Source organism: Clupea harengus, chromosome 13 (genome assembly GCF_900700415.2).
Source record: "Clupea harengus chromosome 13, Ch_v2.0.2, whole genome shotgun sequence".
NCBI classification, from domain to species: Eukaryota; Metazoa; Chordata; class Actinopteri; order Clupeiformes; family Clupeidae; genus Clupea; species Clupea harengus.
This window is the reverse complement of record NC_045164.1, coordinates 19,180,376-19,207,875: the sequence shown is the minus strand read 5'-3', so window position 1 is coordinate 19,207,875 and position 27,500 is coordinate 19,180,376. Positions and strand designations below refer to the sequence as shown.

The window sequence follows — 27,500 nt, the reverse complement described above, 5'->3', positions numbered from 1 at the left end:
CCTCAATTATGGCCTCCTCTCTACATCATCTTCTCTCTCTTCATCCCTCTCCCTTTTCTCTCTACTGTCATCCTCACGTCTCTGCTTTTATCATTCCTCTGTCTCTTCTTTTTTCCTCTCAAACAGTTGGGCGGCGGTACTGTACTCTCCTCCTGAAGACCGCTACACACGGCTCCCCGCCGTAGCACCCGCTCCCTCCGGACACAACCTCACAGGGCACGTGCTGAATAAGCTCACAAGGAGCTGTGAGGTTGCGCGCGCGCATACCAAAAGAATTGGACTCTCCTTCAAGAACTCCCATAACCTGCGCCCCTTCCCCACGGGTGCCGTGTTAGAAAAACACAGAACTACCTACACGGCACTCCTCACATACCAATCATACCACTAATCCCAACACGCACACCTCCCCTATCACTCACACACATAAACACACACACAAGAATTCAATATACACACTTCCCCCGCAAGTTCGCTTTCAATCACTCACGAGACACTCCTATCTTAGAGAAGGTTTGGCAGACTTACCTGTGTTCATTTACCCTAACACAAACGACTGTGTTTGCGCGCTCGCTCCGAAGCGTGCTTCAAAGGCCAGCTATTCCATGGCAGTCCCGTCCGAACAAGTATCCTAGGAGCTCGGCGACCGTTTCGCCTTGTGAGCTGCTCTGCGCTGAGCGTTCCGACTCCCGAAAGCTTCTGAACTTTGCACAACGCGAAACTCTGACATCAGCCAGGTCATGTGCCTTTACTTCCCCCCGTGGAGAGAGACAGAAGAGGAAGATCGTGCGGTTTGGTCCGGCCACTTCTGCCGCGCGCTTGTGGCTTTCAGTCCGCAGTTATTCACAGTGGGCACGACAAACTGTGATAACGCTGTCAATCGTTGCTGTAGTACACGTTGTATATAATGTCCAAACAAATAGTCTATACAAATCTGTTATTAAAATAAAAAATGTAAGTTTGAAATGACATTTTCAATAGGCGAGGCTGAAACATTATGCACCTTTATGTTAGGCCACGCGTTTCAAATGTCATCAAGTTGCTTCACGGAGAAACAACTTAATTCACCTGCAAGGTCTAAACTTAAACATAATACATGCCCGACAGCGACATCTTGTGGCGAATACCAAATTTTCTCACAAATTAACTTGCAGTTTTGGAAAGAGAAGTTTGGAAACTTGGAGAAATACTGTGTGAAGAAACATGCTTGCCTTTGCGTGCCACAGCGTTCACATCAAACCGTTTAAATATTACTGACATAAGGAGACGTTGCTGCCGTAAGGCTTTCTCCCCGGTATCTCGAAATCAGTGAAGGCGTATACATCGCTCTTGAATTCAGAGGCGAGGGTTAATATAGACTTGAACGTCCGTGTCTGAATGTGGCGTGTTGATTTGTCTTTTGGTTATTACATGATAATGCTGTCTAAACCGGAGTCATTTATGCCATTTAATTGACTTAATATAACCCGTAGTTATACCAATCCCAGTCTTCCAAGTAAACGCGAAAGAAAAGTGGAAACTCAAATCCTTCACGCCATAGGCTTATCCTAAAATAGACTGCCTGAGAGGCACGAACTATCCCGAAATGGGAGGTGAGTTCCTAACACTCGACTTCATTAGATGCGCTTTTTTGGGGCTTAATTGTTTCAGGCAAGTTATCCTATTTTACATGTAAACAGAACGGTCACAGTAAAGCAGGTGGATTGTTTTAAACTGCGAGGTTTCAGCTCCAGGCATAGAAATATGCGTGACGCATGCTTCGGATTGTTTTGGACGGTGGCAGAGTTTGGGGTCTGGGGACGCTCCTCGCTGTCGACTGTCACATGACGCTGTCAGGGAGGGGGCGTGTCCGCAGTGGTCACATGTGGAGTTCAAGCAAATGAGTGACCCAAGGCGGAGCCCATTGTCATCGGTTCGATAACTCGAGTTCCTCCCCGAGTCTTGCTGTCAAAACAAACCCTTGTGATGTTCCTGTTCCTGCATTGTAACTGAACCGGGGATGTTTGCCTGCGCCGTAATGTTATCGCATCTGTGTGTTTGCTAACGGACATCGAGTCGACTGAGGCATTAGGTTACCATGGAGCCCGTTACGGCGGGAGAGAGTGGAATATTAGAGGCAGTCCAACGGGCCGACCTAGAGCAGTGTGCACGGTTCATCCAGCTCGACCGCTCTGTTCTCAAACAGAAAGGCAAGTTCTTCCTCCAATAACATTCTGAAAAAATATATTCTCATTTATCTCTGAGTGCAGTCCACTGGCATGGCAAGACTAATAGTTTAGGAGTTGGAAGTAGCTAGCTAGCTAAATTGGCCCAAAGTTTACGAGGTAGCTAGTCATTTGCACCACCCCCCTCTCGCAAATATGATTTGGGATAGCTGTGTATTTTGTCATTGCGTGATTGTGGATTTCCGTTTTCCTCGACAGTTATCGGCTTTATCCACTATTAATGGAAAGCTCAGACACGCGATAGGTAAGACAGCCTAAGCCACGTAAAGCGGGATTAGCTTCCTGTCTCCTACGGTTCTAACAGGCTAAGCGCGCCTCACTAACGTCTTTACAGTCATCGGTTCCAGACGTCTGCTGTCTACCTGCCTTCGCTTTTCATTGACAGACAGTTACACACTTCTGATATCACGGACTTTCATAGTCTACATTCTCTCTCTTCAGGGAAAGATGGAGCTGTGTGTGTGTGTGTGTGTGTGTGTCTGTGTGTGTGTGTGTGTGTCAGAAACTGTCAGATGCTGTCTGACACCTTTCTGCATGTCATACTAAGACAGTTTTGTGTGTGTGTGTGTGTGTGTGTGTGTGTGTGTGTGTGTGTGTCCAGGCTGGGGAGGGTTCACAGCGCTCCACTTCTCTACTCTTCATGGAAACCGTGCGGTGGCAGAACTGCTGCTGGACAGCGGAGCTGACCCCAACCTGCCGTGTGACGCCGGACAGACACCCTTTCACTTTGCCTGCAGGTGTGTGTGTGTGTGTGAGAGTCAGTCACTGTGTGTGTGTGTGTGTGTGTGTGTGTGTGTGTGTGTGTGTGAGTGAGAGAGAGAGAGAGAGAGATCTGCAGGTGCGTGTTTGTGTGTGTGGTAGAGACAGGAAGTTTGTGTAGGTCTGTGTGTGTGAGTGTGTGTGTGTGTGTTAAAGAGAGAGATCTGCAGGTGTGTGTGTGTGGGAGAGAGACAGGGAGTGTGTGTAGGTCTGTGTCTGAAAGTCAGTGAGAGTGATTGAGTGTGCTTGTGTGTATGTTAGTTAGAGATCTGAGTGAGTGAGTGAGTGAGTGAGTGAGAGAGAGAGAGAGAGAGAGAGAGAGAGAGTATGATGTGATGATGATAAGAGTAGAGCATGTAGAAACAGAACGGATGCTCTCACACTCAGTGGCTTTTGCCCTTTCAGAAACCAGAGGAGCCTGCGTTCTGTGTGTTCAGGGTATAGAACGTCTGGTATAAAACGTCTTGTATAGTACGTCTGGTATAGAACGTCTATAAAGATTGTCACTTTGCATAAAAGAATCTGCTGATTGAATACATTAATGTACCGTTTATGTGACCGTGAAATGTGGGTTTTTCATATTCTTTTGAAAGCATACATGTTTGTGTAGATGTGAGTGTGCATACATGTTTGTGTAGATGTGTATGTGTGAGTGTGTGTACATGTTTGTGTAGATGTGAGTGTGTGTACATGTTTGTGTAGATGTGCGGAACTATGCATGGTGATGCAGGTGACATATAGTTTCTGGTTCTTCCCCCGTAGGCATGGTAACGTGCACATCATGCACAAGATGCTGCAGTGTGGGGTGGACCTTCACATCCGGGACCACCAGGGCAAGACTGCGATGCACTACGCTGCCTGCGGGGGGAACGTGTGAGTGAGGGAGAGAGGGTCTGAGGTCTCCCTCTCAAGTCTCTTTTCTAAAGGACTTAATCGAGCAGTAGTGTAAACTGTCTACTTCTCCTAAAGGACTGAATCTAACAGTAGTGTAAACTGTCTACTTCTCCTAAAGGACTGAATCGAGCGGTAGTGTAAACCGTCTCTCTTCTCCCAAAGGACTGAATCGAGCAGTAGTGTAAACTGTCTCTTCTCTCGATGATCTTGGTGTGGTAATCGTCTCTGTCTCTCTCTCAGTATTTCCATGCAGTATCTCGCGGAGACAGGAATGTTCCGTTTCTCCGACACTGACCAGTTTCTGCTGACCCCTCTGCACCTGTCCGCCTCCATTGGCAGCGTGGACATGGTGCGATACCTGCTGCGAGACAACGTGAGAACACACCTCCTCTCTCTCCTCCTCAAACACCTCCTCTCTGCTCCCCTCACCACCCCTCGGCTCTCCTCATGTCTCTCTCTCCTGCTCAAACACCTTCTCTCTTCTCATTAAACACCTCTTCTATCTTCTCACTAAACACCTCTTCTATCTTCTCATTAAACACCTCTTCTCTCTTCTCATTAAACACCTCTTCTCTCTTCTCACTAAACACCTCTTCTCTCTTCTCACTAAACACCTCTTCTTATTAAACACCTCTTCTCTCTTCTCACTAAACACCTCTTCTCTCTTCTCACTAAACACCTCTTCTCTCTTCTCACTAAACACCTCTTCTCATTAAACACCTCTTCTCTCTTCTCACTAAACACCTCTTCTCTCTTCTCACTAAACACCTCTTCTTATTAAACACCTCTTCTCTCTTCTCACTAAACACCTCTTCTCTCTTCTCACTAAACACCTCTTCTCTCTTCTCATTAAACTCCTCTTCTCTCTTCTCATTAAACACCTCTTCTCTCTTCTCATTAAACACCTCTTCTCTCTTCTCATTAAACACCTCTTCTCTCTTCTCACTAAACACCTCTTCTCTCTTCTCATTAAACACCTCTTCTATCTTCTCATTAAACACCTCTTCTCTCTTCTCACTAAACACCTCTTCTATCTTCTCACTAAACACCTCTTCTTATTAAACACCTCTTCTCTCTTCTCATTAAACACCTCTTCTCTCTTCTCATTAAACACCTCTTCTCTCTTCTCATTAAACTCCTCTTCTCTCTTCTCATTAAACACCTCTTCTCTCTTTTCATTAAACTCCTCTTCTCTCTTCTCACTAAACACCTCTTCTATCTTCTCATTAAACACATCTTCTCTCTTCTCATTAAACACCTCTTCTATCTTCTCATTAAACACCTCTTCTATCTTCTCATTAAACACCTCTTCTCTCTTCTCATTAAACACCTCTTCTCTCTTCTCACTAAACACCTCTTCTATCTTCTCATTAAACACCTCTTCTATCTTCTCATTAAACACCTCTTCTCTCTTCTCACTAAACACCTCTTCTCTCTTCTCATTAAACTCCTCTTCTCATTAAACTCCTCTTCTCTCTTCTCACTAAACACCTCTTCTCTCTTCTCATTAAACTCCTCTTCTCGCTTCTCATTAAACACCTCTTCTCTCTTCTCACTAAACACCTCTTCTCTCTTCTCACTAAACACCTCTTCTTATTAAACACCTCTTCTCTCTTCTCACTAAACACCTCTTCTCTCTTCTCACTAAACACCTCTTCTCTCTTCTCATTAAACTCCTCTTCTCTCTTCTCATTAAACACCTCTTCTCTCTTCTCATTAAACACCTCTTCTCTCTTCTCATTAAACACCTCTTCTCTCTTCTCACTAAACACCTCTTCTCTCTTCTCATTAAACACCTCTTCTATCTTCTCATTAAACACCTCTTCTCTCTTCTCACTAAACACCTCTTCTATCTTCTCACTAAACACCTCTTCTTATTAAACACCTCTTCTCTCTTCTCATTAAACACCTCTTCTCTCTTCTCATTAAACACCTCTTCTCTCTTCTCATTAAACTCCTCTTCTCTCTTCTCATTAAACACCTCTTCTCTCTTTTCATTAAACTCCTCTTCTCTCTTCTCACTAAACACCTCTTCTATCTTCTCATTAAACACATCTTCTCTCTTCTCATTAAACACCTCTTCTATCTTCTCATTAAACACCTCTTCTATCTTCTCATTAAACACCTCTTCTCTCTTCTCATTAAACACCTCTTCTCTCTTCTCACTAAACACCTCTTCTATCTTCTCATTAAACACCTCTTCTATCTTCTCATTAAACACCTCTTCTCTCTTCTCACTAAACACCTCTTCTCTCTTCTCATTAAACTCCTCTTCTCATTAAACTCCTCTTCTCTCTTCTCACTAAACACCTCTTCTCTCTTCTCATTAAACTCCTCTTCTCGCTTCTCATTAAACACCTCTTCTATCTTCTCATTAAACACCTCCTCTCTCTTCTCATTAAACACCTCTTCTATCTTCTCATTAAACTCCTCTTCTCTCTTCTCACTAAACACCTCTTCTCTCTTCTCATTAAACACCTCTTCTCGCTTCTCATTAAACTCCTCTTCTCTCTTCTCACTAAACACCTCTTCTATCTTCTCATTAAACACCTCTTCTCTCTTCTTATTAAACACCTCTTCTCTCTTCTCACTAAACACCTCTTCTCTCTTCTCATTAAACACCTCTTCTCGCTTCTCATTAAACTCCTCTTCTCTCTTCTCACTAAACACCTCTTCTCTCTTCTCATTAAACTCCTCTTCTCATTAAACACCTCTTCTCTCTTCTCACTAAACACCTCTTCTCTCTTCTCACTAAACACCTCTTCTCTCTTCTCATTAAACTCCTCTTCTCTCTTCTCATTAAACACCTCTTCTATCTTCTCATTAAACACCTCTTCTCGCTTCTCATTAAACACCTCTTCTCTCTTCTCATTAAACTCCTCTTCTCTCTTCTCACTAAACACCTCTTCTCTCTTCTCATTAAACACCTCTTCTCTCTTCTCATTAAACACCTCTTCTCGCTTCTCATTAAACACCTCTTCTATCTTCTCATTAAACACCTCTTCTCTCTTCTCATTAAACTCCTCTTCTCTCTTCTCACTAAACACCTCTTCTCTCTTCTCACTAAACACCTCTTCTTATTAAACACCTCTTCTCTCTTCTCATTAAACACCTCTTCTCTCTTCTCATTAAACACCTCTTCTCTCTTCTCATTAAACACCTCTTCTATCTTCTTATTAAACACCTCTTCTCTCTTCTCATTAAACACCTCTTCTCATTAAACACCTCTTCTATCTTCTCATTAAACACCTCTTCTCTCTTCTCATTAAACACCTCTTCTTATTAAACACCTCTTCTCTCTTCTCATTAAACTCCTCTTCTCTCTTCTCATTAAACACCTCTTCTCTCTTCTCATTAAACACCTCTTCTCTCTTCTCATTAAACACCTCTTCTCTCTTCTCATTAAACACCTCTTCTCACTAAACACCTCTTCTCATTAAACACCTCTTCTCTCTTCTCATTAAACACCTCTTCTCTGCTGTCCTCAGGTCAATTGGTGAGGTTTAGATTGTGTCTGACAGAACAGGAGAGTTGGATGGATGCTGAGTGTGTGTGTGTGTGTGTGTGTGAGGGGGGTGGGGGTGTTGGATGCATAGTGTGTGTGTGTGTGTGTGTGTGTGTGCGAGGAGGGTACTGGTGTTGGATGCTGAGAGTGTGTGTGTGTGTGTGCGCGAGGGGGGTGGTGGCGTTGGATGCTGAGAGTTTGTGTGTGTGTGCGAGGGGGGTGTTGGCGTTGGATGCTGAGAGTTTTTGTGTGTGTGTGTGTGTGTGTGTGTGAGGGTGGTGGTGGTGGCGGCGGCGTTGGATGCTGAGTGTGTGGTGCTCTAAAGCCCCTTTCCCCAACAGAGCTCGTAGAACACATGTTGGTCATCATTGCAATTTGGTCACTGTTGCATGTGGCAGACTATTAACAAATATCGATACGTTCATGACTCGCACACCACGACCACTGACACAAATTAACAGATATTTATTGTTATATTATATTATTATTTTAGCTTTTATGCTAAAGAGGTACCAGAAGGCAGACAGAGGTCCCGGATCCTGTTACGGCGGTGTGTGTGTGTTTTATTTTTGTATTTGATGTGCACATATGTGTGGTTGATTCTTTGCGTGCGTGTGTGTTTGTGTGTTGTGTTGTTAGCGGTGTGCGTCGGAGACGGCAGACCACCAGGGGGCGACAGCGCTGCACATGGGTGCCGAGCGAGGGTGTGGGGAGGTGTGTTGGGTTCTGCTGCAGAATGCCGGCCTGAGACTCCTACACGTCAAGACACACACCGGCCACACCCCGCTGGACCTTTGTAACCGTGGCAACTCCTACAGGTGTGTGCAGACACACACACACACACTCAACACATCGCACACTCGCACACTCACACACACACACACACACACACACTCAACACATCACACACACACTCACACACGGCTTTTGGTTCAGTGGTTTTCTTTGTGAACTGTCTTTCGATTGTGTGTGTGTGTGTGTGCGGCTTGCCTCTGTGTTCATAGCGGTGTCTTGGCAGGCAAGATGGACCACAGGATCAGCAGCAGCAGTGTGGTCAGTGTTAGCCTGCTCTCTTGTGTTAGTACCCAAAGCTTGTGTAGACTGCGGAGAAGGATCAGTCAAGAAACAGGCTTTATTCTTGCAATGATGCACATCAAGGGAGAGAGAGGGAGGCTTCACTCAGAAGATTCACCTATGTCTCTGATTAGACATTGAAACAGTCCCAGTTTAAGTATCCTACACAGTATAAAGGGGTGTCAACCAAGAGCCCCGACCCTACATGAATATGTATCAGTCTGCTTCCTCTGAGACGGGGAAACTTCACAATGTTGGTTTCACAGGGGAAGTTGTTGATTAAGAGATCCAGCTGTGAGCAAATGTCTCAGAGGCCTGTATTCATGGGCGGTGGGGGTATAAGGAAAACACTGACACTTTCATATGCCTTGAGAGGAGGGGTGGTGAAAAGATGCCTATGGCCTCACACCTCTCTAGGGAAGTTAAGTCCAATTAAAAAGCAACAAATACAAATGAATATAAGATTCTGATTTGCAAGATATACAGTAAGTACACACACCCTTGTGGAAGTACGTGTGTGTGTGCGCCCAGATGAAAAGTGAGCTCTCTGACAATGGAAAAAGTCTTCTGTGTGTGTGTGTTTGTGTGTGTGTTTCTGTGTGTGTTCTCTCAAAGCCCTTGAGCAACATTATTTCCTAAATTCTTTTAAAGAGTCGTCTGCACAACCTCCACCACTGGTAAACTCAAAGAATTCTCAGCACTGTAGAGTTCTTGAATGGGAATGTGTTGGGTTCTAGATCTAGATATTGTTTGAGGTTCTGGTTCCATATGATGACGTGTTCTGTGTGTTCTGTTCAGGCACCAGCAGCTTAGCAAGCTCCTGTCCAAGTACATCAGCAGGCCAGCCGAGCAGATGCCCAGAGATTCCTACGGTACGTCAGTCAACTCCACCTCCATACTGTTCTGCACCCACAGCTAAACACCACCCTACTGAACACCACCCTACTGAACACCACAACTAAACAGAGAGGCATGCAGAGAGACGTGTAGATGGACATGCAGAGAGACGTGTAGATGGACATGCAGAGAGACGTGTAGAGAGACGTGTAGATGGACATGCAGAGAGACGTGTAGATGGACATGCAGAGAGACGTGTAGATGGACGTGCAGAGAGACGTGTAGATGGACATGCAGAGAGACGTGTAGATGGACATGCAGAGAGACGTGTAGAGAGACGTGTAGATGGACATGCAGAGAGACGTGTAGATGGACATGCAGAGAGACGTGTAGATGGACATGCAGAGAGACGTGTAGATGGACATGCAGAGAGACGTGTAGATGGACATTCAGAGAGACGTGTAGATGGACATGCAGAGAGACGTGTAGATGGACATTCAGAGAGACGTATAGATGGACATGCGGAGAGACGTGTAGATGGACATGCAGGGACACGTGTAGATGGACATGCAGAGAGATGTGTAGATGGACATGCAGGGACATGTGTAGATGGACATGCAGAGAGACGTGTAGATGGACATGCAGAGAGACGTGTAGATGGACATTCAGAGAGACGTGTAGATGGACATGCAGGGAGACGTGTAGATGGACATTCAGGGAGACGTGTAGATGGACATGCAGAGAGATGTGTAGAGAGACGTGTAGAGAGACGTGTAGAGAGACGTGTAGATGGACAGAGGGCTTTTGTACTCTTTAAAGACGTGAGGATTTGGCACTGTGCTGCTTTAGCAGGAAGAGGCTTCAGGTATAATGCAGCACCAGTGTGGCGCAGGCTAATGATGTCAGATACTTTAGGTGTCATGCAGCCTCAGTGTGGCGCAGGCTGATGATGTTATATACTTTTGGACACTGTGTGTGTGTGTGTGTGTGTGTGTGTGTGTTTGTGTGTGTGTTTGCAGTTGTCTACTATTGGACGCTTCTCCTGCCGTCTCTCAGTGGGGCTGTGGTTCTGATCATCGCCACGGTAATGGGGGAGTATGGGGGTGTGGTCTGTGGGCTGCTCTTCCCCCTATTGGCCAGGAGCACTCTGACTCAGTATCACAGAATCAGCAGTTATCAGAGGTGAGACCACAGAGACCCGCATGGAGGACCTGTGTGTGTGTGTGTGTGTGTGTGTGTGTGTGTGTGTGTGTGTGTGTGTGTGTGTGTGTGTGTGTCTTTCCCCATATTTACAGGCACACTGTAAACCCACTGAGCTGTTCTACAGCCAATACTCTGCATGCTGGCTCTCCATTTTTAGTCACTGTCAATCTTGCATGTATCCTTGAGTATATATGTGCCGCATGTATGCTAATATGTTTTATTCCTGACTGATGTACATCTGCCTGCTCCAAGGGCTTCACACACACACACACACACACACACACACACACACACACACATATGCCTGCTCCAAGGGGTTCAGACACACACACACACACGCATATGCCTGCTCTGAGTTCAGGCTCTGGGCTCTGTGAAGCACCTTGAGAGTTGTTAAAGGCGCAATATACTGTAAATACATAAAAATGAATTACATTTTGTGTGTGTGTGTGTGTGCATGCGCTGTAGGTTTCCTAATCCTGTGTATCTGGGCACACTCTCAGCTGGGATTCTCCACTCTTTCGTCTGCCTTTTCTACAAGATCCTCCCCAATATCCTTCATAGTTCATGTCAGGTGTGTGTGTATGTTTGCGCTGATGTGTTCAGACTTACATGGTGTATGTGTGTACGTTTCTCTGTGTATGTGTGTGTCTGTCTGTTGGGAAGTGTATGTGTGTGTGTGTACATGTGTGTGTTTGAGTCTGTTTGTATGAGCTAGTGTGTGTGTGTATGTGTGTGTGTGTTTGCTCCTTAACCCATCACGTTTGTGGCCGTTCCCTGTGCTGCTGCATGTGTGTGTGCTGCACTGCTCGGGGCTGCTGCTGCTGCTCTTCTGGAAGGTTCTGTGGCGAGACCCCGGCTGCATGGGCCCCCCCGACTCCGACACCCGATACTCCTCCATCTCCGACCTGCTGGAGCACCGACAGAACCCACAGCGCTTCTGCACCAGCTGCGAGGTGTGTGTGTGTGTGTGTGTGTGTGTGTGTGTGTGTGTGTGTGTGTGTGTTTGAGTGAGAGAGATCAGAGTGAGAGTGTTTTTACAGTGATCATTTTTTCCTGGTACTTCAGCAGGGTGGAGTGTGTGTGTGTGTGTGTACTGACTGTGTGTGATGAGGTTGTGTTATACTGTCACACACACAAATACATGCACACACACCTCTCTCACACACACACACCCCTGTCTCATACAAACACTCACCCCCCTTTCACACACACACACACACACACACACTCACACACACACACACACACACACACACACACACACACACACACACACACACACATCAAACACATACACAGCCCTCTCTTGCACATCCCCACACACGTGTCTCACACAATCTGGTTTGGTCTGCAGCTGTTTCAGGTAGACAGCAGTAAGCACTGTCGCCTGTGTGACGTGTGTGTGTGTGTGTGTGTGTGTGTATGACGTGTGTGTGTGTGTAGCTGTTTCAGGTGGAAAGCAGTAAGCACTGTCGCCTGTATGACGTGTGTGTGTGTGTGTGCAGCTGTTTCAGGTGGAGAGCAGTAAGCACTGTCGCCTGTGTGACGTGTGTGTTCTGGACTATGACCACCACTGCCTCTTCCTCAACCGCTGTGTTGGCCGGGGAAACCACCGCCTCTTCCTGCTCTTCCTGGTTGCCATGGTGATGGCCCACATCCTCTTCCTCACAGCGGGCGGGCTTTACCTGTGGCCGCGCCTCTCGGCGGAGTCCGTTTCCACGGTGATTGGGCGGGAGGCATGGGTGGTGGTCCTGTGTGTAATGAACGCGCTCACACTGGCGTGGGAGCTGTGGTTGCTAAGCGAACAGTTCCAGGTGGTTTCCGTGGGAACGACCACCTACTTCCGGCGTCTTCCGGGGGCGGAGCTCTCCAGGGCGGAGCGATGGAGGAATTTCCTGTTCTTCCTCATTGAGGGCCGGAGCTGTAGGCCAGAAAGGGGAAATACCTACATGGTTTAAGGATTTAAAGTGTGTGTGTAAATTAGGGCTGAACGATTTGGGAAAATAATCGAATTGCGATCCCCCCCCCCTAATATTGTGATTGTGATTTAATATGCGATTTTTTATTTTTTATTTTATCCTCTTTTTTCTCCCAACGAAACGTAATGAATGATTTAAATATGACCAACACAAAATTAGATACATTTAGTGTAAAATATTCTTTCCCACATTTTACACTTTTATTTAACTGCTCATTACAGTAACAAGAACAACAAATTGGTGGCTTTGCCACTGTGCATTTAAGTAATTTTAACAAAGTAATTGTAAGTATAAACACAAGGCATGCACTTTTTACACTTTGTGCAAAATGTACCATCTTAAGGTGTTTTTTTTAGACCACATTGTAATCGCGTACGTTGCGGTTAGAAAATCGCGTTTTATCATATCGGGATTTTATCGCAAATGCAATTAATCGTTCAGCCCTAGTGTAAATGTATGTATGCTAAATACAGTCTGTCATAAGTGTGTGTGTGTGTGTGTGTGAGCATTTCCTTAAAGTGTTCAGTAACTGTCACATGACTGCATTTTTGTTGCATTATTATTATGTTTTAAAGGGACCATTCGCGTGTGTGTGTGTGTGTGTGTTTGTGTGTCAAGAGGTCTACACCTAAGCTGTTCATCTGCATCATGTGCATCATGTTTACATCCTGGATCTCTGTTTGTGAAAAGTTTTCAAATAAACCAAACCTATGATGGTGTGAATACTTTGTTCAATTTTGTGTATCTGTTTGCATGTGTGCAGGGGGGTACATACAAGAGCAAATAAACAAGCATAGGGAGCTCAGATACCTTGTGAGTTCACTCCTGTGTGTGTGTGTGTGTTTAAGGTCACTTACTATTTCTACTCAAAAAGCGCTCCACACACACACTGACCATGGTCTCGAGTGTGTAGCTGCTCTTGAGGTGCTGAGGGCAGTTCACACACACACACCTCGCAGCTGGTACAGAAGCGCTATGGGCTCTGTCGGTGCTCCAGCAGGTCGGAGATGGAGGAGTGTCGGGTGTCGGAGTCAGGGGGGCCCATGCAGCCGGGGTCTCGCCACAGAACCTTCCAGAAGAGCAGCAGCAGTGCCGAGGAGTGCAGCACACACACATGCAGCAGGTCTCGAGTGTGTAGCTGCTTTTGAGGTGCTGAGGGCAGCTCACACACACACACACACACTGACCATGGTCTTGAGTGTGTAGCTGCTCTTGAGGTGCTGAGGGTAGTTCTTATTTCTCCTCTGGAGCTCATTGATGGCCGGCCTCCGGCACGTTCTCTAGGCCCACACAGAAGGCACTGGAGGCTGCACGCACACACACACACACACACCATTACAGGGTTACAGCGCGTATACACACCATTACAGGGTTAGATCCCCAAGCATCACACACACACACTGTGACGGTCACTGGGCCTTTTCTGCTATGTTTCTGATTGTCTGCTCCCCAGCGCTTGAGTTCAAGTGTGCTTGTGGGCATGGCCGCCCCTGACCAGCTGAGGGACAACACCGGCGCGCAGGTGTAGCCGTGGCCTTTTTAGGAGCTTCTTCCGTGACCTCAACGTTGACTGCTCCGCTGTCCTATTGGAGAATACATTAATACATATCATTTTTGATTGCAATTCGCTTGCATCTGCCTCCCTTATTGTTTTGGCAACCCTAGGCCTTAAAAATATGGGGCCTTGTCAAACCAAAGCCTTTTTCGTTTTGTGGCGATTTATTTGTCGCCACCATACCGGCTGAATGAAGGGGGTCTCGCCCGGGGCGTAATTCCATGTAGAACCGCCAGTGCTTCTATCGGACACTTATTTATTGTTTTCTGTAAGATCCTGGTGGTGGGGACACTAGGTTCTCCGTGGGGGGTAGCCTTGCAGTTTTCTGTAAAGTTGCCTCGAGCCCGGTAACTTGGTGATAGTTCTGCGCTGCCACCATTGGCTGGTTTGCCAGATTCCATCCCACGCAGGCAGCTGATTGATGCGCAACAGGCTGATTCCTCGCTGCAGCCCGTTTGACAAAACGCATGACGTTAACATTACTCAAGGTTATCTGATTAAAGACTGTCTTAATGCGCAAATGGCCACCACATAGCAATGTTCCCAATGAACATGTTTGGCATCCTCACTGCGCCAGCGGAGTTTGAAAACTGCCCAAAAGACACTGCTCATATGGGAGTTAGTAACGCAGAATCCTACCATACGTGTTCCTGTTCTTTGCCTCGAGTGAAAAGAGACGTTGCTTCTCATGTCAAGACCTGCCACACTTGTCAATTTAATGGCTAACCTAACCAGGTGCCAAAACCAGTCCCTCTCCGCCCGATTGCCCCTGCGCCTAAACCCTTCAAGCATCTCGTGATTGTCTGTGTGGGTCCACTGCCTCGTTCAAAAACAGGTTGCCTTTTTTTAAAATTGTATTTATTTAGATATGTTTTGTATCTTTGTTTAGTTTGATTTTTTTCATTTAATTGATTCCTTCTCCCTATGGGTGGTGGGGTTTAAATTGTATACTGTCTATACATGTCTTGTTTGTAAAGGGAATCGGAAAAAACAATAAAAAGACAATTTATTTAAAAAAAAATAAACAGGTTGCCTTTATTTGCTTACAATGATTTTTACAGACACACAGATGACCTGCCCTTCCTTTTCTCAAATGACAAACACACTTCTTTACAAAGTATCTTTATTTTTATAAACCTAATTAAAACAAATAAAAAGTATAAAATGATCCCGTCTTCTTAGAGCATCAGCTACAGGGAGAGAAACAAACAGTAGTATGAGGTCATACAAACCCATTGAAACATGACAGATACAAACACACCCATTGAACCACACACACACCAAACAGGAGACACCTTAGGTGTGAGTGAGAGATAAATGTATATTTTGTTTCTGTTTTTAACACCCATGCATGTGCCGTCTCTTGGTGCGCACACACACACACACACACACACACACCTCCCACACACACACTCCCACACACACACACTCCCACACACACACACTCCCACACTAAACTGGAAAAACTACTCTTCTGTAGACAGATGGGGGCGCCAGACTCACATTCTTGGAGGCGTGTGGTGAGTGCTGGGGGGCGGAGCTTGAGGCTGGGCTTTTCCGGGGGCTGTTGCGAAGCTTCGTGAGGCCACGGCGCAGCAAGCAGACTCTCTTCGGGGGCGTGTTGGTGATGCAGAACATCATGGACTCCCTGCGCTCAGCCTGCAGAGAGACAAGTGAGACCAGAGAGATGAGACATGTGAGACCAGAGATGACATGAAGCTAGTCATGAACGATGTGAAATGAGCTCACCAGGGACTTGAGTGGGCTATTCTGATTGGCCAGGGAGTCCTTAGGAGTCATGGGTCGGGAGACACCAGTGGCCTGCCTCTTCACCTGCCAGAGTAGAGTAGGGTTTTACACACACACAAACTTGGCATGCCTCTTTACCTGCCAGAGTAGAGTAGAGTTTTACACACACACACACACACGGCATGCCTCCTCACCTGCCAGAGTAGAGACACAGACACACACACAGACACACACACACAAACTTTGCATGCCTCTTCACCTGCCAGAGTAGACACACACCACACACACCTCTTTATCTGCCATAGTAGAGTAGAGTTTTACACACACACTGCGCACTGAGAAGTAAGGTGTGGGCAGTACCTTAGGCGAGGCTGGGTCCTGATTGGTGGCGGGGCGCTTGGCTGGATGCAGCGAGAGCCTATGGGAGCCGAGGGAGGCCTGGGGCTGGCCGGGGAGGGTGGAGGCACGGCGCAGCGTCTCCGACGGGTCGCCCAAACGCACCCCCTCCTCTGACATTAGCACGGACGGGGCGCCTACACCCTGCTGCAGGGACACATCACACAGGGTCACATCACACACACACACACACACACACAGACAGGGTCACATCACACACACACGCAGGGACACATCACAGGGTCACAGCACACACACACACACACACAGGGTCACATCACACACACACACACACTAACACACCACAAACATACACTCACTTATAACAGATATATACACACAAAAAACATATATAAACTAATTTCACAGCACACATACACCGTATACACACACACACACACACTATATACATAAACACACGCTCACAGCAGATCCCCACACACACACACACACACACACACACCATTGTCTCGAGTGTGTAGCTGCTCTTGAGATGCTGAGGGTAGTTCTTGTTCCTCCTCTGGAGCTCAGCAATGCGCTGCCAGTCCACGCCGGTCTCCGGCTCATTCTCTATACCCACACAGAAGGCACTGGAGGCTGCACACACACACACACACAATTACAGGGTTAGATCCCCAAGCCTCACACACACACACAGTTACTCTCACTGCAACCCTGGACACTGCGCACACACGCCATCAGAGAAGGAGTGCTTGCCTGCTGTGAGGATAAATAGATTCTGTATAGACTGTGTTAGTTTTTTTTTTAAGAAGTGTGTGTGTGTGTGTGTTAGAGTGTGTTTTATGGAAGTCTTAAAATATGTGTGTTAGAACATAATACAAATCTATAAGTGTGTACATGAATGTGTGTGCACAGAAAGAACAGTACACACACCTCCAGTGGGAGCAGCACTGTTACGGCGATACCCTGGGAGGTTGAGTAGGTGGTTGCTGGTAGCAGCGGTTGCCGTAGTGATGTCAGGCTCTGTGGAGGACTGCAGACTGGAACTCTCATTCTGAAGCACACACACACACACACACACACACACACACACACACACACACACACACACACACACACACACACACACACACACACACACACACACACACGAAGAGAGGTTGGGATGTGAGTGGAGACTGCAGGCACATCCATGTTGGCTACCCCTGCTGTGTGTGTGCATATTCCATCTTAGTCATGGTGATGTTGACCTGCGTGTGTGTGCGCATATTCTACCTTCGTCACGGTGATGTTTACCTGCATGGTGCGTCTGTGTTGGGCGGAGCTTGTAAGCTTGAGGCTGGTCTGATGTGGCCCCATGGGAGTGTAGTAGAGAGTCTCCTCGGAGCCCCGCTTCAGCGCCAGACGCCTGGAGCCGCGCACCATTGGGGTACTGGGGGGGGGGGGGTCAGGTCTCAGGTCTACTCGAAAAATGACTTCACGCAACACGGGTGCATACCTGCTCATAACCTAACCCTAACCAACGCGGGTGCATACCTGCTCATAACCTAACCCTAACCAACGCGGGTGCATACCTGCGCACTTGTCTCCATGTCTACTAGTTTTGCAGTAGTACACAAGCTCAATCCCATCACAGCGTTAATCACACAGCAAAGACTGTTCTATAGTTTCCTCTGCCCCTTCATGACTTATAGCTCTTCATCTTATTTATTTACAGTTATATCTGTTATTTATTTACAGCTCCACCTGGTTGAGTTGAGCCAGTCATAACCAACACACCTGGTTGACTTGAGCGAGTCGTCCAGGATGAAACTGTCTGTGCTGAAGTCCTGGATCCTCCCCCTCTCCTCTCTCTTCCTCACCTGCTGCCTCTCCTCCTTCTGTCCAACACACACACACACACACACACAGATAAGGGGGGCAGTTGGCAGGGGTATTTAGAGAAAGCGGGGTTCTGGTCCAATGTCCCTCTACAGGAAGGTACACTATGCCTAGTTCTGGTCTGAGAGAGGATCACCATCTAACAACCCACCTGTAAGTGTGTGTGTGTAACCTGGCAGTCGTGCTCCAACCCGTGTGTGTGTGTGTATGTGTGTGACCTGGCAGTCGTTCTCCTACCCGTGTGTATGTGTGTGTGACCTGGCAGTCATTCTCCTACCCATGTGTGTATGTGTGTCTGACCTGGCATATGCGTTCCTTATCCAGCTGCTGCTGCAGTGCATGGTTTAGCCTGTGTGTGGCGCTGTTCTCCCTCTGCAGTGTGCTGTTGAGCGTCTGGAGTGTCTCCATCTCCCTCCTGAGGGCCTGCACCCTCAGCTCAGCCTGCTGCTCCGACTCCTCCCACTCCTGCATCCTCAGCGCAGCCCGCTGCTCCGACTCCTCCCACTCCTGCAGCCGCACCTGCATCCTCAGCTCTGCCCGCTGCTCCGACTCCTGAAGCTTAGCCTGCAGTTGTCTCACTTCCTGCTGCAAATTATCAACCTAGAACAAAACAGCATCAAGACATGTTAGGGCAACACACACACAGCCCAATACACACATCTAAAGTGCACACACACAGCCACATTTAAAATAAAAAACACATACATCTAAAGTAAACACACACACCTGTGAAATGTGTCTTAATGCAATACAGGCATGCTTCAACTGAAAGCAGTGTGTTTTAGTTTCATGTAAGCATTAAACAGGTGCGACGGGTCTTCACCTCATGTGGGTGTACTTTAAGCAGGTGGGGCATGTGTAAGCGTCATGTGCATACTTTAACAGGGTCATAACAGCGTCATATGTGCATACTTTAACAGGGTGTCATATGTGCATGATGTCACGAGGGCGAGTGTTGTACCTCCATGATGGGCCCCATGACCTCTCCATGGTTACAGAGCTGAGCGCGTGCCTCCATCAGCTCCTCCTTCAACACAGACACCTTCCCCCGCTCAATCTCCAGCTGCTCGCCCACAAACTCCTGGGGTGAAAGAAGACGGGGAAATAAATAAACAAACATAAATGTGACATCCAAGTGTGTGTGTGTGTGTGTGTGTGAGAGAGAGAGTGTGTGTTTGTGTGTGTGTGTGTGTAGGACGCATAACAGACAGTACCTGGTGCTGTAGAGCTTGGCTTAGCTCCTGCTCCAGCTCCTGCTCCCTGCTACTAATCTGAAGCTCCGCCTCTTGCAGTTGCATTATCTGTTGCTGTAGAAATGCCACCTGCCCAGCGAGCTCGCGCACCTGATAGGAGCACATTAACTGGCCAATCAGAACTCCGCAAGGGCATCCCTCAAAAGAAAGGTTTAAACAATCCTGGCATATAGTTACAGATGCGCGTTCGCACAAACACACACCTGTGTTGAGAGCAGTCTAATCTCCTTAGTGAGGTCATCCACTCTTTTGTCCTTTTGAACGTTACTGGTCTTTAGATCCTGACTCAGTTTGACTCCATGATGCAGGCGCTGCAGCAGCCTATGAGACAGGACAAACACACACACATACAAATCAGTGTTATTCTGCAGCTGTCCAACACACACTTACCCATCATTTGTATTCTGCAGATCCTGTAGTGTAGTATTGTGCTGGACCTCCTGCTCGACTGCACACACACACACTTACCCATCATTCTTATCCTGCAGTTCCTGTAAAGTCGTGTTGTGCTGGACCTCCTGCTCTGACTGATCCCTCCGCACCTTCTGAAGAAGATGCTGCAGCTGAGTCACCTGAGACTCTAGATAGAGAGAGAATGAGAGTGATGAGAGGAAGGAGGATAAAAGGGAAAGAAATTGGTCCAAAACATCTGGTGAGTGAGTGACAGTGTCAGAGTGTGTGTGTAGTGAGTGTGTGTGGAGTGAGAGTGTGTGGAGTAAGTGTGTGTGTAAGTGTAGTGAGTGTGTAACTGTAGTGTGTGTGTGTGTGTGTGTGCGTACCCTTTTCCCGTATCGTGCTCTTGCAGGTTGATAACTTTTCATCCAGCTCCTCTCGCGTCTGCGCATCCTGAATAAACCATCTACGCAGGCGAGACACCTGATATTGTGGAGTGTCCTGTTTGGGAGGGATGGGAGAGCTGCGCACACGCACACCATGATTACTACATACACCGTACAACCCATACAGGAGGCAAGACAGCAAGAGCCCCTTGCGTAGTTGCAAACCCCCTCCGAGCAACTCTTGCGTGCGTCTCCCAAATGTTTTAACTATCCGCCAAGGCGACGCAAGGCGCAGCTGTGATGGTCCAACCCATCGCTGTTTACCTTGTGGGTAGTAGCATTAGATAGCTTGCTCAAACACTTCACAAATCCCCTCAGACGCATTTTTCAGTTACAATGACAGGGTTTTTACATTGCAGTGTCTATTTCTCTAACTTTTAAAAATCTAAGCAAAAAAAGACAAACAAACTACTTTTATGTACAAATACGACTATCTACGGAGTTTGGCCCGCCATCTTTCACAGGGCTGTGATTGGTCCAACCTATCGTCGTTCACCGTGTGGGTAGTAGCACAGATGTATATACATGTATATATGGCATATATACATGTATATATGTCTATGGTAGTAGCATGCTAACGTGGGTAAAAAGTCTACTAGGCTATCAAACTTGCTAGGTACGTCATATCCTGTGTCGCTTTTTGACGTAGACTCCTCATTTCTTAAGAGTTGTAAACCTCTGCTTGCGGAGTTCAAGGGCGTAGCTGTCGTAGTTATGCCTGAGGTAAAATTAATAATATAAAGATGATATCACAAAGACAGTCACATTTTTCTTGGACTACTATATTATCATTGCACAAACTCTGTGGCCAAAGACACGGGCCACAAAGAATGGTGTACCGAATGGTAGCTTTTATATGAAGTATAATCGGAAGCAGCATTAGCATTACAGAGCCCGGGAAGAGCAGATTCTTCTACCTCAGGAACATTGCTCGTGCACACAGTAGTGAGCGAAATGCAAAACTAGTGTTACCCCATTACCAAAGCTCCACCTAGCAGTATGAAATGATTTATGGTAAACTTTACAACATAATCCTTTTTGCACATTCCTGCACAGACGTTTCATTTTTCACTTATTATTCATTTTTCATATATTTCATTATTCTGTAAATGTTTTCTATATTGTTTTTTCCTATGTTTGTAAAAGTACTTAATATGTTTATTATGTAGGTTTATTGTTTGCACCAATATACCATAGAATATTCCTGGTAGGTGTAAACTTTCTTGGCAATAAAAACGTTTCTGCTTCTGATTGAAGGGTTTTATCGTTTTGTTAGTTTAGCTAACGGAAGCTACGCAAGCTAACTAGCTAGCAAACACAAACGCTTTTGCTGGCTCAGACACCTCGCAAATCCCCTCAAACATATTTTTTAAATACAATAACGGGTGTTTTACATTGCAGTGTTTATTTCTAGGTAAGGTTAAAAAAAATTAGCCAAAAAAAGTCAAACAAACAATTTGTATGTACAAATACGACCACATACAGAGTTTAGTCCGCCATCTTTTCTTTTTTAGCGTCGCGATTTGATTGCATGGTCTTCGGAGAACTTTAAAAGGTTCACGAATCCGTCAAAGCAACTGTGTGGCCACACAGTAAACGCAGTCGTAGAAGAATATTTCGTACTTCAGCCAAGTGTTGTTGGGTTGGCTCACGTTAGGCAAGTGAGTTAACGTTATCTAGACATAAATGCTAAACTATTCACTGTTGTAGTAATCGAATTAGGTAGCTATAATGTTAATTTAATATCAGTTACGAGTGCTAAAACATGTTATAAAACATAAGGAATACTTTTCAAGCGAATTGAAAGACGTTCTTACCAATGTAGTAGCCGTTTATTTTCCATCGTGGTCGGAACTAGGAAATGCTTAGTGCAGTTACCAAATTTCAAGTTTCCGCGGCGTTCGAAGTACCTCTCTATTGGCTGTAGGGACGTGACGCCGCACAGCCACAAATATACCGATTGGACAAACCAAACAAGAACCAGCTGTTGTCCTTAGTAGTTTGGACAAGCGATAGAGTTTTAGCTTGTAGTTTGTACCACATAGGCTAGCCTACTGTTAGCTAGGCTATTTGTTAATTCCTCATGAACCTTTTCCCTGTCAATTGTATATATGTCTATGCTGTGAACAACGTAGGCCTCCAAATCATACACACGCCGAACTGATTGGCTCTCGGGTGGTTCTCATTGGCATCAGTGGCACTTCTACATTAGGGGCACATGGGGCACTGCCCCACCAGATCCAAATGGCGCTGTTGTGCAGAAAGCTCAATCTGTGCATTGTGGCAAAATATATCTTATTGTATTTAATATGCAAAGTAGCGTGAATGTGTGTGTGTGAATACGCTTGACTCACAAGCATTATAGTCCTGTTTTGGAGTAATTTGATTCATTCGTGTGTGTTTCTGTCGGTGTGCTTGCTCTGTGAAATTCTGCTCTCCGCTGTCCCTCTCTGCTCTGTGAGGCAACGGCGCAAGCTTAAGACTGTTGCCATGGAAACACCAATGAGCATGAACCACACAGGCCAAAGTTAACACTGGGAGATGGGGCTCTTTCAGATGTGCCCCATGAAATCTGCCTAGCAACTCGACTCGAATATTGTGAAAACCGCGAGAACTGTACCCCGTGACCAAGAAAAGATAAAACATAGTCAGATCATATCAGACAGACCAATTCCAGTAACGTTACTGCTAGTTAGCTACCGCTAGTTTTCGAGTATTTTGGAAGTGTTTTAATTCAGAATACAATGAATAATGTAGACTATTTGTTGAGGGTGCAATTTAGTACATTTTCATTGGAAGAGAAATTAGAAATTAAACGTTTGGAGCCATACAGACCAGACGACTTGATCCTGCTGCAGCCTTGTGAGAAAGCGACTCGAACTTTCAAGACGGAATGGTATGACAGAAAGACATGGCTATAACTGCTAGCACATCAAAACGAGCACTGTTCTGTTTCCCATGCCTTCTTTTTGGTACTAATGCAGACTCAGTTTGGACAACGGATGCATTTAAAGACCTAAAGCATCTGGCAGAAAGAACAGTGAAACACTAAAGCTGTAAAACCCATATCAGTTGCGCCCTGAAATGTGGACTATTGGGGCAGGTCAATCATGGCACCGCTAGATAGTGCATATCAGCGGAACATTTTAGAGCACAACAAACAGACGGAGGAGAATCGTTATGTACGGGGTAGGCTGATACCGTGCATAAATAAAGTCTGTCATAGATATGTATCTGTGTGTGTGTGTGTGTGTGTGTGTGTGTGTGTGTTTACCTCTCCTGACAGTGTGTGTGTGTGTGTGTATATTCATTGTGACTGTTAGCATTTCCTTAAAGTTGTCAGGATACGGCAGGAAAGGACCCAATCGCAGACCAGATTCAGAGACAGATCGGGGTTTATTTTCACAGGTTTAACGTAAAGATCCAAAATGGTGAAAGAAAAAAAAAAAAAACACAAAAACCAGAAGACCCCAACTTGAGTCCAAAAACAGGCAGAGCAAGAAGCACAGAAGATCCTAACTTCGGAATCCAACACACCACAGAAGATCCCCACTTAGGAACCAAATAGCAGAAGCACAAAGACTTAACTCACATGACTTAGACTGACGAACCAACATGGGACAAAGGACAGACTGAACTTAAATAGCAGAAGGGGGAAAACAGATAATGGGAAACAGAGGTGAACTAAACAAGGGGAATTAACTAGACACAGGAAAAACCAATCAGGCACCCAAACAGGGTGATTAACAATACAGGTGTGGTAGGTGATGGAAAAATTCAGGAAGTGGCAGAGGGCAGGTGGGGGCGGAGTTTCAGGACAAAAACAGAAAACACATGGCATGACAAAACAAACACAAGAAACACATGGTGGGAACAAGGGAACACAAAACGGACAGAGCACAATCCTGACAAAAGTGTTCAGTAACTGTCACATGACTGCTAAATGCTACATTAGAATGTTTTAAAGGGACCATTCACGTGAGATGTGTTTGTGTGTGTGTGTGTGTGTCAAGAGGTCTACACCTAAGATGTTCATCTGCATCATGTGCATCATGTTTACATCCTGGATCTCTGTTTGTGAAAAGTTTTAAAATAAACCAAACCTATGATAGTGTGAATACTTTGTTCAATTTTGTGTATCTGTGTGTGTGTGTGTGTATGATTATGTTTGTGAATGTGTGTGTGTGTGTAGGATTGTGTGTGCGGGGGTAGGATTGTGTGAGAGTGAGTGTGCGATCGTGTTTGCGTGTGTGTCTCACCATTATCACGAGGAAGTTTTAACCCACTGAAGCAAAGCACAGCAGATTTCACTTCCTTCTTAAGACGCATCACTTCCTGTGGCGTGCTGTGTAAATTAGCATTTTAGCCACCTGTGTGTCTACTCTGATGTCCAATCACAGTGTGTGTGAGAGACAGTATGTGCGTGTTAATATGATATGGTGATTGAGAAAGACTGAGTAAGCTGTTGGACTGGGCTGCTGGTGTTGCAACAGTGTTAAGAGTTAGTGTGTACCAGGCAGTGACCTTTCACCTTTTCAGCTGCACCAGAGGAAAGGTCAGGGGTGATGCGGCGCTCATGGACCCTACCTAACCAACCAAAGAGGACTCAAAGAGGTGAGGGGCGCTTTACCATGAGACTATGTGTGTGTGTGTGTGTGTGTGTGTGTGTGTGTGTGTGTGTGTCTCTGCATCGGGGTTTGTCCAAAGGCACTTTTGGCCAAGTCGAATGCTGCGCTCATTTGTCCCCCCTCTCCTGGGCAGGTTGTGTTGGGTCGGGTCGGGTCGGGTCTGGCTCCAAACACCTGAAAATCCTATCTCAGTCATCATTCAGCGCTTTCCGTAGTGTGTCTGTGTTTTTGTATAAGACACATATGAAGCAAAGCTGGTTAAAAAGTTGAATCTGTAAATCCTGAATAGTAATTACAACAATGATACTAAACTGCATGCACTGTCATAGATGCGACAGAACTGTGCTGAAACACTTCCTTTGAAGTTTCCCCCCCATACAATATTTGAAGCTTGTTATCTTATCCAGTCTCTTTTCTTTTTATTTCAGAACCATAAACATAAAAAGCTGTTTGTTGTGGTTGTCTACAGATGTGTCTATTAGATATGAACCTCACAGAACGCTGTACCGTTAATACTAAAATAGTTCAACTTTTCCCATCTCTTTACGCGGCTTGTTTGCTTGGCCCAAAGGCAGTTCAGGGGTAAGGATGGGTATTGGAACGTGGTTTTGCCAGAAGAACGGGTCAATCTTTAATTGTAGGGTAGACTGAGTCATTTTCTACAGTTTCTTTACAGCTATTGACATGAACAGACACAGATTTATCTCTGTAGGGATCCTTTCCGTGTGATGATGTCATCAAACATGATAATGAAGACGTAGCCTAGCCAATCAGATATCATGTGGGAGTGATCAATAATCTGGGGAATGAGAGAGAGAGAGCCACCTTACATCAGCTCAGCATTTCCCTTTGCCTTTAGAGTGAGTGAGTGTGTGTGTGTGTGTGTGTGTGTATGTGTGTGTGTTTGGCTGGGTAGTCTGAAGATTATCTCATATCCCTCCCCCTCTTCTCATTATCTGTCTGTCTGTCTGTCTCTCTCTCTCTCTCTCTCTCTCTCTCCCTTCTATCTACCCCTCCCCGTAGCTCTTTCTCCTAGTCTCTCTGCTCTCTCTCTCTCTCTCCGCAAGATGAGGGAAGTGGGCGGGGCCGGAGGATGCTCACAGCGTAGAGCATCGGGCTAGAGGGGCACGACAGCGCACGACAGGGAGAGAGAGAGGAGGAGGAGGCGAGTGTGTGTGTGTGAAGAGCAACAGGGCGAGGCTGCGTGCGTGCGTGTGTGTGTGTGCGTGCGCAGTGTAGTGTGTGTGTATGTCGGATGAGGGACTATAGGGATTCCAAACATGTAGATACCGTAACGGACAGCGCGCGGATGACACCATGCTGAGCCCGAAGATACGACAGACGCGGAGAGGTGAGTCCAGGTTCTCCGCCACTCCTCCGTCCGGTTCCCCTCTTGCCGTGACAGCTATACCGCAGCCCCACGGTGTCGAGCCGGTGGCTGGTGAGTAATGGCAGCTTCGCGAGGGAGGAGAAACGCCCTCCTCCTTGCCGCCGGTTGATGCTGCGTGCAAGGAGGGCTTCAGGGACAGATGTAGTATAGCCCGGTCTGTCTCGAGCAGCTGCCGGTGGTTATTGCGAGTGTGATTGACATTCGTGTTGACCGCCGCGTGGCAGTCTTTATTAGGAGAACCGAGACTCCCGGAAACGGGAGCCGTGCAGATTGAGGGTTCGGATTAGTCGTTATAGGCGCGTGCTGCTGGCGGAGAATTAAATGCTGTTGTGATGTTGGGCGCGTGTCATCCCGTTATTACTCCCGGCTTCCATGAACTTTCGTGCTGGGTTTTGGCCCTACAGTCAGAAACGGAAAAGATGGCCTCACGATGGTGATTGACAGATAATCAATGAACCAATCAGCCACCCAACCAAGCAGCCGATCAGCTGATCAATGGCTGTAATGCTCCGACCCGTTGAGAGCCAGATCCACTCCACAGTCATCACTGAAGCATTTATGCTCCGCAGTCTGGCCCTTAATGCAGCAGGGAAGCAGTGCTGGGTCAGGTGTGTGTGTGTGTGTGTGTGTGTGTGATTTTGGGTTGGGCTTCTCTGTGTGTTAGTCTTAACCATGTAATAACTATAAATAAATAAAGTGTTCTGCCTGATGTTTCAGTGTGTGTGTGCATGTGTGATGATGCCATGCAAGCACATGAAAGGCTGTGTGTGTGCTGGTCACTGATTAACTGTGTGTGTGTGTGTGGGTGTTTTTTGTATATTTGTGTTTTGTGTGCTAGGTTTTTGGGGGTTTGTGTAAGCGTTTTTATACTGTGTGTGTGTCTGTGTGTCTGTGTGCGTGTGTTACAGTACCACTTGATGGAGTGTACAGATAAGGGTGTGATACACTGCTGATTGTCTGTCTGTCTGTCTGTCCACTGTGTGTGTCATGCTGAACAGCACTATGCATATTCTCTCTGTTTATTTTATTCCTAGCAGCACCTGATGCAATATGAAATACCCATGATGCCGTTCTTCTTTTGTGCTATTCTCTTCCCTTCCGGACTGTCTTTATGTCTTTATGCTTGGTACCATGGCAACGGGGTGTAATCCTGCTGTCATTAAAAAGTAATTTAACCTCGTGTCCTCATGTCATATTAAGGGAGCGAGAGATTCTTTAAAAAGTAAAAATTCAGCCCCCCAAAATATCTCCCAATGAAATATGCATAGAACTCCAAGCCTGTAGAGCCGGTGGGGGCGGGGGGGGGGGGGGGGGGGGGGGGGGTCTGGAGTGTAGGACCTGGAAGCACAGAGCAGACAGACAGATAGATAGA

At 46.3% G+C, this 27,500-nt stretch overlaps 4 protein-coding genes across 5 annotated transcripts in view; 2 read left to right on the top strand and 2 right to left on the bottom strand.

The window, feature by feature from the left end:
• The window catches only part of wdfy4 (WDFY family member 4), a 77,953-nt gene extending 76,961 nt beyond the window's left edge, over window positions 1–992 (bottom strand). For both annotated transcript variants that reach the window (XM_031578867.2, XM_042709598.1), the window contains exon 1: window positions 526–992. In XM_031578867.2, the coding sequence (XP_031434727.1) occupies window positions 526–535 (10 nt within the window). In that variant the 5' untranslated portion in view covers window positions 536–992. The remainder of the gene's footprint in view (window positions 1–525) is intronic.
• A 291-nt stretch (window positions 993–1,283) lies between these two features.
• Window positions 1,284–12,519, top strand: si:ch211-223a10.1 (putative ZDHHC-type palmitoyltransferase 6). The gene is made up of 10 exons (XM_031579393.2): window positions 1,284–2,186; window positions 2,824–2,959; window positions 3,744–3,854; window positions 4,116–4,248; window positions 8,020–8,198; window positions 9,253–9,326; window positions 10,311–10,473; window positions 10,963–11,045; window positions 11,257–11,450; window positions 12,003–12,519. The coding sequence occupies exons 1-10, from the start codon at window positions 2,075–2,077 to the stop codon at window positions 12,453–12,455; spliced, it is 1,638 nt and encodes a 545-aa protein (XP_031435253.1). The 5' UTR covers window positions 1,284–2,074; the 3' UTR covers window positions 12,456–12,519.
• A 2,544-nt stretch (window positions 12,520–15,063) lies between these two features.
• On the bottom strand, window positions 15,064–22,076 carry LOC105904349 (nuclear mitotic apparatus protein 1-like). The gene is made up of 15 exons (XM_012832227.3): window positions 21,928–22,076; window positions 20,051–20,187; window positions 19,740–19,851; window positions 19,475–19,592; window positions 19,233–19,361; window positions 18,980–19,099; window positions 18,319–18,618; window positions 17,917–18,017; window positions 17,434–17,569; window positions 17,071–17,191; window positions 16,640–16,773; window positions 16,141–16,323; window positions 15,781–15,864; window positions 15,535–15,690; window positions 15,064–15,221 (listed from the first exon to the last, which is right to left on the bottom strand). The coding sequence occupies exons 1-15, from the start codon at window positions 21,951–21,953 to the stop codon at window positions 15,210–15,212; spliced, it is 1,869 nt and encodes a 622-aa protein (XP_012687681.2). The 5' UTR covers window positions 21,954–22,076; the 3' UTR covers window positions 15,064–15,209.
• A 2,436-nt stretch (window positions 22,077–24,512) lies between these two features.
• The window catches only part of arhgap22 (Rho GTPase activating protein 22), an 11,555-nt gene continuing 8,567 nt past the window's right edge, over window positions 24,513–27,500 (top strand). The window contains exon 1 of the mRNA XM_042709597.1: window positions 24,513–24,724. Within this exon, the coding sequence (XP_042565531.1) occupies window positions 24,676–24,724 (49 nt within the window). The 5' untranslated portion in view covers window positions 24,513–24,675. The remainder of the gene's footprint in view (window positions 24,725–27,500) is intronic.